At 34.9% G+C, this 14294-nt stretch overlaps 1 protein-coding gene across 2 annotated transcripts in view; it reads left to right on the plus strand.

Moving 5' to 3' along the window:
- The window catches only part of LOC125660711 (DNA replication ATP-dependent helicase/nuclease DNA2-like), a 50161-nt gene that overhangs the window by 30208 nt on the left and 5659 nt on the right, over positions 1-14294 (plus strand). For both annotated transcript variants that reach the window (XM_056146036.1, XM_056146037.1), the window contains 10 exons: positions 1968-2156; positions 2924-3028; positions 3762-3905; positions 4786-4911; positions 5291-5370; positions 5484-5536; positions 6794-6842; positions 10232-10347; positions 10844-10972; positions 12231-12424. In XM_056146036.1, the coding sequence (XP_056002011.1) occupies positions 1968-2156; positions 2924-3028; positions 3762-3905; positions 4786-4911; positions 5291-5370; positions 5484-5536; positions 6794-6842; positions 10232-10347; positions 10844-10972; positions 12231-12424 (1185 nt within the window). The remainder of the gene's footprint in view (positions 1-1967; positions 2157-2923; positions 3029-3761; positions 3906-4785; positions 4912-5290; positions 5371-5483; positions 5537-6793; positions 6843-10231; positions 10348-10843; positions 10973-12230; positions 12425-14294) is intronic.

The following is a 14294-nucleotide window of genomic DNA, read 5'->3' on the forward strand; positions in this document are numbered from 1 at the left end:
TCTCTCTCTCTCTCTCCCTCCCTCCCTCCCTCCCTCTCTCTCTCTCTCTCTCTCTCTCTCTCTCTCTCTCTCTCTCATATTGATTTAATGCTTTGTTGGTGTAAAGTGTTCATAGACTACATCCTTGCTTTGATTTGAAATACTCAATATTTGTAACTTTATAAGCTTGTGTGTATATAAAGTGCATTACATTGACAACTGATGAGGTTGTGACGATGTCACCATTGTAATACTGTATTATGTTTTCCCATTTAGAATTCAATATCACTAATTGTATGTGTGAACACGATACATTTTCAAAAACTCATCAGAAAAGGTGTGAACGCCAAGTGAATTCCAACAAATTAGATTTAACAGTTGTTTGATGTACTGTAATAACCGTTAAATGTACACACTTTTTAGTGATACAGTGTCTTCAAGCATTGCACAGTGGTTAATGATATGGATATTAGCATTATTGGTTCACAATTTCAAGCATTAATTGAATTAATGATGAAATTTTATCATTTGGCATTGTGATTGCTATACAGCCATAACACTGAATTAATGTAAAATGTTCTGTCTGCAGTGTTCAATATCATTTGTATTATTAAGTGATGATCTGTTTGTATTATTAAGTGATGATCTATTTGTATTATTAAGTGATGATCTGTTTGTATTATTAAGTGATGATCTATTTGTATTATTAAGTGATGATCTATTTGTTTTATTAAGTGATGATCTGTTTGTATTATTAAGTGATGATCTATTTGTATTATTAAGTGATGATCTGTTTGTATTATTAAGTGATGATCTGTTTGTACTATTAAGTGATGATCTATTTGTATTATTAAGTGATGATCTGTTTGTATTATTCAGTGATGATCTATTGTATTATTAAGTGATGATCTATTTGTATTATTAAGTGATGATATAATTGTATTATTAAGTGATGATCTGTTTGTATTATTAAGTGATGATATATTTGTATTAAGTGATGATCTGTTTGTATTATTAAGTGATGATATATTTGTATTAAGTGATGATCTGTTTGTATTATTAAGTGATGATATATTTGTATTAAGTGATGATCTATTTGTACTATTAAGTGATGATCTGTTTGTATTATTAAGTGATGATCTGTTTGTATTATTAAGTGATGATCTGTTTGTATTATTAAGTGATGATCTATTTGTATTATTAAGTGATGATCTACATGTATTTGTATTATTAAGTGATGATCTGTTTGTATTATTAAGTGATGATCTGTTTGTATTATTAAGTGATGATATATTTGTATTATTAAGTGATGATCTGTTTGTACTATTAAGTGATGATCTGTTTGTATTATTAAGTGATGATCTGTTTGTATTATTAAGTGATGATCTATTTGTATTAAGTGATGATCTGTTTGTATTATTAAGTGATGATCAGTTTGTATTAAGTGATGATCTACATGTATTTGTATTATTAAGTGATGATCTGTTTGTATTATTAAGTGATGATCTATTTGTACTATTAAGTGATGATCTATTTGTATTATTAAGTGATGATCTATTTGTATTATTAAGTGATGATCTGTTTGTATTAAGTGATGATCTGTTTGTAATATTAAGTGATTATCTATTTGTATCATTAAGTGATGATCTATTATTTAATGCATGTAGTTGTTACAATGCATTTTAAAATTTGCACTGCACCATGCATTTTTGTGAAAAGTAACGTTGGATTGAATTGTATGTACTGTATATAAGGAAATAATCGTCCCTGTTTTATTTTCGCCCTCATCAATGAGTGAATTTAACACTGGACGAAACAGTTTTCTCTCTTATCTCTTATTTAACACAACTGTGTCTGAGTGAATTTAAAATGGGATGAAACCGTCTGCAAGTATAGAAGGGCGAAAAACACAGTGCAAAAATAACCCTGTATACAGGTTGTGTAACATGAAATTGAATTATATGTATGAGTACCTACTTTTATTTCAGAAATGTGGAAAACCGTTCATTGTCGGATGACCATCCCATGCAGAGGTTGATTCCTGAGACTCTAGCTCACCTATCCCCCTCCCATATGGAGTACTTTACCCACTGGTGTCTGCTGCTGGATCTTGAAAACAAAGCTAGTCAAAAGTCGGGGGGTCTTCGGGAAATCTGGTGCATGACAGGCCAAGAAAGGTATTGTGTAGGTACATGTGTTTATAATTATACCCCCCGCAACAAAGTGGGGGGAAAGGGGGGGAATACTGGAATCGGGTTGTCCGTCTGTCTGTAGACGCAATGGTTTCTGGGCTCTAAAGCGTTATCCTTTCCACCTACAGTCACCATATCATACATATGGACTACCCATGGAACGAAGATGTTCCCTATCGAATTTGAGGTCAAAAGTCAAGCGCACTGGACATCGAAGTAGCAATATGGTTTCTGGGCTCTAAAGCATTATCCTTTCCACCTACAGTCACCATATCATACATATGGACTACCCATTGGGCAAAGATGTTCCCTATCGAATTTTGGGTTATAGGTCAAGCACACTGGACATCGAAGTAGCAATATGGTTTCATCTCTTATCCATTTCTCCCTAGAGAAGAGACTACCCAAGGTTTTGTCATGCCCTTTCTTTTTTACACTCAGGAAAGAGGTAATCTATACCTATTAACAACACCCTTTGGGAGATGGGGGTAAGCGGGGGTATTCTTAGTGAGCATTGCTCACAGTACCTCTTGTTATTGCAGGAAGTTGATGTTGGTGATTACAGGTATTGCATGATTGCATTCTTAATCCAAACCATTGCAGGAAAAAATATGGCTTCTCAAGCACAAAATTTGAAAAACTTGTCACTTGTTGATTTGTATGGGTAGATTGATAACTTTAATATTATGGGTAGACTTAACTTTTAGATTAGTGGGCTAGAGATCAGTAAATTTCCACTGTCTGCCTTGTAGGGAGAAGATGGGTGATTGCCTTAGTCGTCTGACAGTACTTCCTCACAAAACACAGAACAGTCGAGATCAGGATGTAGTCTTCATTCACTTCCACAGAAAACCAGGGTATCTAGACTCTTATGGATATTATGAAGTATATTTAAGGGGGAAAACCACAGAATGATTAAAGGGACATGGACACAATTTGAACTCAAAATTTTCAAATTTTGTTTTCCCAATTTTTATGTTTACAATGCTTAACTAAGCTATTTCTAATGGTCAGCAGAAATTTGAATGCCATTTGTTGAGTTTCAAATGAGATACAGCACTCACAATTCTTTGTTATGTAAACAAGGCTCGTGTTATGTTTTTGTTTACAGATAGATTGCTTGATAGAAAATATGTTTAAAACAAAATGAAATGTGACAAACACTAGAAAATATTTAATTGTGTTCAGAATTAACTTGTAATTTGAAAAATCTGCTTTAAACGAAATCTTTACAAGTATATTTAACCTATGTAAACAATAACATGAAACCAGCCTTGTTTACATAACAAATAATTGAGCTCTGTATCTCTCTTGTAACTCGATAACTGACATTCAAATTTTTGCTGACCAATTGAAATACCTTAATTAAGCATTTTAAACATTAAAAATGGAAAAATAAAATTTGAAAATTTTCAGGTCAAATCGTGTCCATGCCCCTTTAAAAATCAAAACAGTCTTTGCAACTATTATTTTAAAGTAATAGCCCGTAAACAATTACACTAACAAAAAAATCTGTAGCGAAAGTCATCAGGCTGGTGGTTTTAAAATATACAGATTTTGAGTGCTTCTGATCAATCTTGTATTTTCCAGACTAGGCAGTCCTCCTCTGAACACGGTGGGAGTGATGAAGCATGACTATGTTATAGTGACTGCAGAAAAATCACAATTTATTGCTGTATGTACTGGTAGCATAACCAACATTTCTGATGAAGAAGTTGTCTTGTTGACTGAAAGGTAACTGTAAGTTGTATTATTGGGGAGAGTTTAACTTGGTGGTGCGAAAATAATTCCCAAAATTCTTCAGATTTAATAATGGTTGAATAGTTACATGATAATGCCTTTTCCTTTCTTAAGCTCTCTTTACGTGGAAGTTCAAATGATCTTGCTTTTTTAATTTGTCCATTGTCTGTTTGTCATCTGTCTGAATGTAAACTTTCATGGTTTTGACTTTTCAAGAGCCAATAGACCAATTTTAACTAAATCTAGCACAAGGCCTCCTGGGTCTGTTAATTTAAGATTGGTAAAATGAAGGATGACATTGGTCCCCTTCAAAGAAGGGATAATTATGAAAAGTGAAAATAGGATGATATGTTTAAAACTCTCCTTAATAAACACTGAGTCAGAGAAGCCAAATTTGAATGCAAGTTTCTTCATAAAATGATGGTTTAAAGCTTGTTCAAACCACAAACCTCATGATCCACAGCTCGAGGTTTGAAGTTCCATATAGGAATATATTCTCACTTAGTGCATACAAGTTTGTTCAAACTTAAGACCATTGAGGTTAGAGCAGGGTCACAATAGAGGTTTAAAATTTTACGAAAATTCTTTGAAAATCTTTCAAGATTCACTTGGATACAGTTTTTGAAAATGCATGTAATATGCAAGCATCCTCATGTGCAGTAAATTTTAGTTTGTTTTAATTGTGGGTCAGGGTAAGGTCATTCTAATGTATAAATATACTTATGCAGTGTTGATTTTAAGTTTATTCTAAATCCTACTGTACATGACCAGTATGAGGCCACTATTAAAGGGTTTAGATATGCAAGAAAAAAAATCTAGGTCAGATTAGCAAAGGTTTTTCTTGTGACATCATAACATGAATGTCTGTTTCCAGAGAAAGTTTACAGCGGGTCAGCGCCTTGAAATCGCACCTTTTCCGTGTTGATAGGTACAACAGTTACAACACCTCGGCCATATTTTATTCCAATTTGTCTTGCCTGCTATATGATGAACCTGTGAGGTACCCATTAGCAACTTTTATCAAAATCAGAATGTTTAGACATTTGACAGAATATAAATTGAACATGTAACACTATCAAAATTTTCTATATAGTAAGCAGCAACTTGATACTATGTCAAAGTAGATTTCTGTTAATTTTGAATTCTTACATACATGTATAGTACATATCTTGGGGAGTATTATGTTATAACTGTATTATACAATATTAGTATTTTGATAGATTTAATAGTTTTTATATAATTCTTGAAGAGATTTTTAAAAATACATGAAAAAGTGTGACTTTCATTTGATAAAATATGATTCCTTTATTTACCATGTGTTGTAAACACAAATATTACTGTAAACAAAATTATTTAATACTGTATATTGAATGTTCTAGCTCCCGATTACGTGGTCTCCTTATTGAAAACAAAAAGCCAGAATTCATTTTGAAGATGTCAAAAGGAGAAATTCAAAAAGGTATATATTGTCATGTGACAAAATATTTATGTAGATGAATTTCCGTGGAAGGAAAATATTTCTAATTATTGTTCAAATTCTTGATCTTTTTTTAATCTAAATTTTCCTTACAGTCAAGGAAATTTTTAAACCTTTGAACAAACCCCAAAAGACAGCAATATTAAAGGTAATGATCCATTTCTTAATTAAATATGAAATTATGATTAATTTTTTCAATGTATATTTTTATGCCCTACTTGAAAGAGGGGATTATTGGTTTGCACCTGTTGGTCAGTCATTCAGTCAGTAGATTAAGTGTTGTTTGTCAATATCCTAAAACCCCTTTGCTAGACAGACATCAAACTTGTGAAGCTGATTTACCTTAGGGAGTAGATTACGATTTTGAGGTCACAAGGTCAAGGGTCAATATACTCTGGACTGGGGAAGATATTGTCAGCTATCTTGAGAACCCTTTGCTTGACAGGCATCAAACTTGATACACTTATCCCCCCTAAGAAGTAGGTGACTCTTATTATATTGATTTTGAGGTCACAAGGTCATGGGTCAAACTGGACATAGTAAAAGTTTGTTTGCTCAATATATTGAGAATCCTTTGCTTGACAGACATTAAACTAATGATGCTGTTTTCTCCTAAAGAGTAGATTCATTACCCTTTGCTTGACTGACATCCAACTTGGTAAGTAAACTGGTACTCTCTAAAGAGGAGATGATGAACTCTTTTGATTTTTAGGTCAAAGGTCATGGACATGTCTGCTTAGTATCTTCAAAGATCAATTTAGTATTGTGGTTGCCCTACTAGTAGATAACCCATATTTTTATGCCTCTGTAACCGTAATAGTTTTTGGTCAGTCTGTTTGCCCCTAAAAACTTGACCATAACTTTTAAATGGATGGTACAGGGCTTTCATATTTTACATGTGTGTTCCCTTTGGCAAGAACTTTCTTTTGGCATCAACATTTATGACCTTGACCTCAAAGTTTGACATATTTTTGAAAAACTTTTGACTTTGGCCATAACTTGTGAATGGTTTGTGATAGAGCTTTTATATTTCACAAGTGTATTCCTTGTGACAAGACCTTTCTTTGGGTACCAACATTTTCAACACCTCATGACCTTGGAGTTTGACCTATTTTGAAAAACTTTTAACCTAAGCCAAAACTTGAATTGTTAGTGATAGTGTTTTCATATTTTACATGTGTATTCCATGTGACAAGACCTTTCTTTGGGTACCAGAATTTCTCTGCTGCCCTTAACTTAGCTGCAATAATGTACTATCATTACAGATATTCTAAATATAAAGTTTATTCTTTTCAATATTGCCACATGGGTGCATCCATGATTCTAAAACATTTCTTGTTTCAGAAATGTAGTACCTTTCTGTATGATTTATGTAAAGAAAGAGGATGTTGGTCTATTTCTGTAGGTTTTAATGTGCAAGGACTATGTTCTCATCAAAGGCTACCCTGGAACTGGTGAGTGAAAATTCTTAAATTTTACTATATGAAATTGACTAGTGGTCATTGCTAGGAAATTTTTCTTCTTTCTTTCTTGGGCATTTCAAAGTACTAAAAGTAAGTGGTAAGGACCATGAAAATGTGTTTGATATACAATATATATATTGTAACTGTTAACTTGCAACAGAATTCCTGTAAGAATTTCAATAGTTTATACTTTTTATGCCCCCTCCCCATCAAAGATTGGGGTGGGGGGTAGTTGTTTCTTTGTCTGCAACATTAACTTTGATCACAACACGTTCATTGAACATGAAGCTCAAGTTAATAGAATGTGACTGATACCGATCAGTGTCAGACTGAACTTGTCCACACTTAGGGACATTTCACAAATAATGCATCTCTTTTTGGGGAATAGATATAAATTGGGTATAACCATGGGTTGCTTATACATGTAGTTTTATTGTACATATGTAGTTCCCCTTCAAAGGGAGATTACTGATTTACCTTTGTTCTTCCATTAGTTAGAACCGCTGTAATGTTCTGAGTGATTTCTCTGTCCTTCCATTAGTTAGAACCGCTGTAATGTTCTGAGTGATTTCTTCCGTATTTCTGATGTTTTTGTATGTAACTTTCTCATTTATCATTTTCGCTACTGCGAAGGTTTTTCAATTTCAACACTCAACTCCTGGTAGCGGAGTTAGATCCAAACGATTGACAAAAGTTTACCTCTGGTAGCGAGGAAAAGTTTAACTCTGGTAGCAAGGAAAAGTTTAACTCTGGTAGCGAGGAAAAGTTTAACTCTGGTAGCGAGTTATAGTGACCTGGGCTCGGTCATATAAATTACCAAGAAATGAAATGAAACAACACAAGTGTGAAAGTTTCATTACTTTCATTTGAATTAAACATTGATTTTCTCATAACTTAGAAATACAACAATGTTTCTAAAATAGTCACTTGCTTGAATATATAACCAGCCCCCCCCCCCCCCCCCCCCCCCCCCGATATTTCAGGTAAATTCCAATAAATATAAATTATAATTCCAACTATTTTCAATTGAGAAGTTCTATATATTTTACCTGGACATTTCTCTTCTCTAAAAAAAAAAAAAAAAACCCCTCCAAATGGTTTGAATGAAAAGCCAAAAGTGAATTGTCTTGTTACCGTTGACCCAACCTGACATGAACACGACCCAACGTGACGTTATAGACGTAACGTGCTAAAGAGGAAGTATTTTATCGACTTGAATATGTACAAATTATTGCATAAATCGCGCTACCGGAACAAGACAATGTTAAAGTACAAGTAATAAACAAACAAGTTAAAACATAACCCGACTGAAAGAAATGATCACATACGAGTACAAGCATTTGTATAATTGTCACTACAGTTCTTGGTACCTGTAAAAAGAGAAACTATATATATATATATATATACACATATAAGTATTCTAGGAAATATAACAAGCACATTTGTAGATCGACAGTCAGAAATTCGTTACAGAGGCAATGTTAGGAGGGAATGGGGGATCCAACTATACCCACCCCAACTTTTTAATACAAAATTTGCTTATTCTTATACACTTTGGAAAATTTTGGTGTGGTGAACAGCCCCAAAAAGGTATGTGCTCACCCTTACAGTAGCACTGTCAACACATTGTTTTTGTATGACCCAATTTGAATGTGCCCTATGTGAAGACATTATTTTTGCTAAGTCAGCTCTAGTTTATAACTGACCACAATATAAGTAACTTGAATGTGCCCTATGTGAAGACATTATTTTTGCTAAGTCAGCTCTAGTTTATAACTGACCACAATATAAGTAACTTGAATGTGCCCTATGTGAAGACATTATTTTTGCTAAGTCAGCTCTAGTTTATAACTGACCACAATATAAGTAACTTGAATGTGCCCTATGTGAAGACATTATTTTTGCTAAGTCAGCTCTAGTTTATAACTGACCACAATATAAGTAACTTGAATGTGCCCTATGTGAAGACATTATTTTTGCTAAGTCAGCTCTAGTTTATAACTGACCACAATATAAGTAACTTGAATGTGCCCTATGTGAAGACATTATTTTTGCTAAGTCATTTCTCTAGACTGACCAGAATATGATAAGTATGAGGTGAGGCTGTTACTGAGGTGAAGTCAGCTCTAGACTGACCAGAATATGATAAGTATGAGGTGAGGCTGTTACTGAGGTGAAGTCAGCTCTAGACTGACCAGAATATGATAAGTATGAGGTGAGGCTGTTACTGAGGTGAAGTCAGCTCTAGACTGACCAGAATATGATAAGTATGAGGTGAGGCTGTTACTGAGGTGAAGTCAGCTCTAGACTGACCAGAATATGATAAGTATGAGGTGAGGCTGTTACTGAGGTGAAGTCAGCTCTAGACTGACCAGAATATGATAAGTATGAGGTGAGGCTGTTACTGAGGTGAAGTCAGCTCTAGACTGACCAGAATATGATAAGTATGAGGTGAGGCTGTTACTGAGGTGAAGTCAGCTCTAGACTGACCAGAATATGATAAGTATGAGGTGAGGCTGTTACTGAGGTGAAGTCAGCTCTAGACTGACCAGAATATGATAAGTATGAGGTGAGGCTGTTACTGAGGTGAAGTCAGCTCTAGACTGACCAGAATATGATAAGTATGAGGTGAGGCTGTTACTGAGGTGAAGTCAGCTCTAGACTGACCAGAATATGATAAGTATGAGGTGAGGCTGTTACTGAGGTGAAGTCAGCTCTAGACTGACCAGAATATGATAAGTATGAGGTGAGGCTGTTACTGAGGTTTGGTCATTTCTCTAGACTGACCAGAATATGATAAGTATGAGGTGAGGCTGTTACTGAGGTGAAGTCAGCTCTAGACTGACCAGAATATGATAAGTATGAGGTGAGGCTGTTACTGAGGTGAAGTCAGCTCTAGACTGACCAGAATATGATAAGTATGAGGTGAGGCTGTTACTGAGGTTTGGTCATTTCTCTAGACTGACCAGAATATGATAAGTATGAGGTGAGGCTGTTACTGAGGTGAAGTCAGCTCTAGACTGACCAGAATATGATAAGTATGAGGTGAGGCTGTTACTGAGGTGAAGTCAGCTCTAGACTGACCAGAATATGATAAGTATGAGGTGAGGCTGTTACTGAGGTGAAGTCAGCTCTAGACTGACCAGAATATGATAAGTATGAGGTGAGGCTGTTACTGAGGTGAAGTCAGCTCTAGACTGACCAGAATATGATAAGTATGAGGTGAGGCTGTTACTGAGGTGAAGTCAGCTCTAGACTGACCAGAATATGATAAGTATGAGGTGAGGCTGTTACTGAGGTTTGGTCATTTCTCTAGACTGACCAGAATATGATAAGTATGAGGTGAGGCTGTTACTGAGGTTTGGTCATTTTATCAACAGGTAAAACATCCACTATAGTGGCCTTGGTGAAGGTGCTGACCGCCCTGGGACACTCTGTATTACTGACCAGCTACACTCACTCTGCAGTGGACAACATTCTCATCAAACTTCTCAAGGTAGCATTAGATTTTAAGCATGTGTTCATTTACATTGTGTTACTGCATAGTACAACTTAACAAAAGTGAAATCTAGAAGTTATTTTGAACCTGATAAAACCTGAACATACACATGTCTGATTTACTAGCTTGATCATTAAAGAATTTTGATAGGTATTCAAAATAATTAGCCCTCAGAATGCTCTTCAGAAACCACTAGTAAGTGGACAATGGTCAGAGAGGGACAGTTGTAGATTTTCGGTTAATGTCCAAGCTGAAGATCACATTGAAATGTTAAGATTACTAAACATGATCCAACATATACTGAGTTTGCGATTGTTGAAGAAATTTGAAGCTTATTGATAATATGCCCCTTGCTTAATAGTAAATGTATTCTGATGAGCTAGTGTATGCTATTTCTATCACTAAGTCATGTAAATATATATTAGTAGAAAGGCTCTGTATTTAACTTCTGTTTTACACTGGGCATGTATACATAGGTCTTGTTGTGTTGCAGGAAAAGGTGAACTTTGTACGCCTTGGTCGAACAAATAAAATTCACCCTCAGATACAATCTTATGGAACAGAGAAGCTAACAGAGAAGATATCAAATGTTGCAGACCTGAGGGAATTTTACAGCTCACAAGTACGGCACTGGAACTAGATAAGTTGGGCATTTAGGTGCTGAAAAGTTTCATAAACCTCCACCCTCATGTGATGTCATAGGTTTATGCAAAACCTTTATTTCATTAAACTTTGTACATGTTAGAAATATATCTTTCGGAGGAATTTTATTCACTGGGTATAATAAAAAAAAAAATTGGTATCCTATTCTACACTGGAAAATTTGATATTTTTTTCTATTAAAAAAAATCAATTGAATGTTGTCAAGGGCAATAACTCTTATGTTGATATTTTCTCAATTGTATATCTTCCCTGATATCCACAATTTATATATTCATAAAAGTGGCATCCACAAGTTAAAGTTTATATCAGATATTTACCTTTTGTAACATATATCATTTTGAAATACATAGATAGAAAATTGGGGGCTACCGGTTGTATGTTGTTACTAAAAATAGATGGAGACATGTTATAGTTATTATGTTAATTGTGACCATTTTTTCACAAATTGAGTATTTTCAAAGTAATTGTAAATGCACCTAAGTTTTATGAAAATCCGTAAATATTGCATGCACTGTTAATTGTTCAATCATTTAATATTGATAGTCAATTCACATTGTTGGAATTGATAGATAAATAAAATAGATAAATATTCTAACGACACTGCATACACATTACCTGCCATTATGCCAATGTTTCCCTACTTTAAAAAGTAATAGAAAGAAAACAAACCATAAACAAACGATTATAATTCAGTCATTAATTTATTTTGTACATTTTAGAAATAATTTGATAAAATGATATTCTATAAATATATGCATATTACACATCTTTGAAATTCTTAGACATGAACCTAATTTCTCTTTACACATATTCACATATTGTTTTATGTCCCATTTGAGAATTCTTCACTCGTGTAGAAACATCACCAACACTACGTGAAGTGCCACAAATTTTGACCTCCAGATGGCGCTCGGGGTCAAGATAAATTTTCTCAAAGTTTATGTATGACAAGGCAAAATAACTAGAAACTAACAGGAATCAAATCACTTCATTATCATGAGACAGAATTTCTTGCCATTACTGAAATTGGGAAATAAAATATAAACACTGATTGATGTCCTCAGATGAAAAAGTTGATGTAACCATGAAGATGAATGGAGATAGATTCCTCCAAGCATCTTGGAAAAAATACAGTTAGCTTACATGTATATGCCAACCTACTTTTGAGAAATACTGTAATAAATGCTTTAAATCAAAATTATTTTTTTTGGCAACAGAGAGTGGTAGCGACGACAGCTCTAGGAATGAACCACCCTCTGTTTACTCAGAGGAGGTTTGACTTCTGTATCATCGACGAGGCCTCTCAGATCCTCCAGCCCGCCTCCCTAGGGCCTCTCTTCCACGCTGACAGATTTGTATTAGTAGGGGATCCCAAACAACTTCCCCCAGTTGTACAGAGCAGAGAGGCTCGGTAAGTACACCCTATGGGATTTCTTTATCTCTGAGATTACTTGTATGCCTCAAAACATTCTACAAATACTGCAAAATACAGTCTACTCCGGATAGCAAAATACAATCTACTCTGGATATATTGAAATTCAGGGGACTGGCCTGAATTGTTCATTGTATCAAAAGTTCAATATAACCAATGTTGAACTATATAGATAATGTTACCGGGATTTATTTATACATCAGTATAACAGATAGTTCAATATAAGTGACTTCAACACATGCATATATAGGTAATGATTGAAAATAGCAACAATATTATTGACTGTATATTTGTTGTTCTAAACTATCCATTCAAGCACACACACATACACACCACTTTCAGAATGTCGGTGGTCTCTTCCCAGGTACATGTACATTGTATCTAAGTTCTCTCTACCACCAATAAAAACTGGGCACCACCAAATAACTGAAAAAATGTTGAGTGTGGCAGAAAACATCAATCAATCAATCACATACACCCCCCCCCCCCCCCCCCCCTTTTTGTACAGTTGTGACATTTCAGGAACAACACTTGACTGAGCGGCTAGTTTTTATATGTCCATCATGGATGGGTTGTATCATGGTGTCATGCAGTGTTTCTGTCCACACCTCGTAGATCAGGTGAAATACAGTATTTATAAGACTTTGTACACATATTCTCAATGATTAGAGGAAGAAGCCTTTAGTGTTTCAAGGGCAAATTACATGAGTAATATTAAAGGCACAAAACAAGATATCAATAGTTCTAATAGAGAAATAAACAGTACTAAAAAGGCTAGGATTGATTGTATATTGTTTTACATCCCGCTCCAGAATATTTCACTCATATGGAGACGTCACCATTGCCAGTGAAGGGCTGCAAAATTTAGGCCTATGCTTGGCGCTTACGGCCTTTGAGCAGGGAGGGATCTTTATCGTGCCACACCTGCTGTGACATGGGACCTCTGTTTTTGTGGTCTCATCTGAAGGACCACCCTATTTAGTCGACTCTTATGACAAGCAAGGGGTACTGAGGACCTATTCTAACCCGGATCCCCGGGGATGGGGTACTGAGGACCTATTCTAACCCAGATCCCCATGGGATAATAAGGCTAGGATAATCAAACCTAATTTCACATATTTAACCATCACAGACAGGTTTATTAACATTTTATTGACACTCTCTGATATTAGAGACATTTTCTTGTTTGTATAAAATATATTTTAGTTAAAATTTGTTTTTAGGTCACCTGAGTCACTCAGATGACCTACTGCTGTGGTCTGCGTCTGTCGTCGTGTGTCGTCTGTTAACAAGTTCTTCCCAGAAACCACTGGGCCAATCTTGACCAATTTAGTATGTAGCATCTGTAGGTGATGGAGATTAGAAATTGTAAAGTTCATGACCCCCCACACTAAGGGGCCTTAATTTTGGGGTAAAAATTGTAAAATTGATGTATTTCTTTAAAAATCTTCTTCTATACTCCTGGGCATCTAGCAGAGAAAGTGAGTATATAGTAATGATGAGCAAGGAAGATTCTACCAAAATTGTAAATTTCATGACCCCTGGGGCAGGGGTTCTGATGCCAGGGTGGGGCCAAACTTGGTATATAGTGTTTATAGTTAAAACACTTAAATAACATCTTCTTTAGTGCTATTGATACTAAATTGAAAATAAATAGATATTTAGAAAGAGCAGGTAGTCCTTTACTAAAATTGTAAATTTGATGATCCCTGGGGTAGGGGTTTGGTATCATGGTGGGGCCAAAATGGTCATTTATTAGATGTGTAAACAATAGAAATTTTTAGCTTCTTCTTGATAACCATCATTCCAATTCTTTCAAAGAAACAATTTTGAAAATAATGCAAATGTT

This window comes from Ostrea edulis, chromosome 1 (genome assembly GCF_947568905.1).
Source record: "Ostrea edulis chromosome 1, xbOstEdul1.1, whole genome shotgun sequence".
Classification (NCBI taxonomy): domain Eukaryota; kingdom Metazoa; phylum Mollusca; class Bivalvia; order Ostreida; family Ostreidae; genus Ostrea; species Ostrea edulis.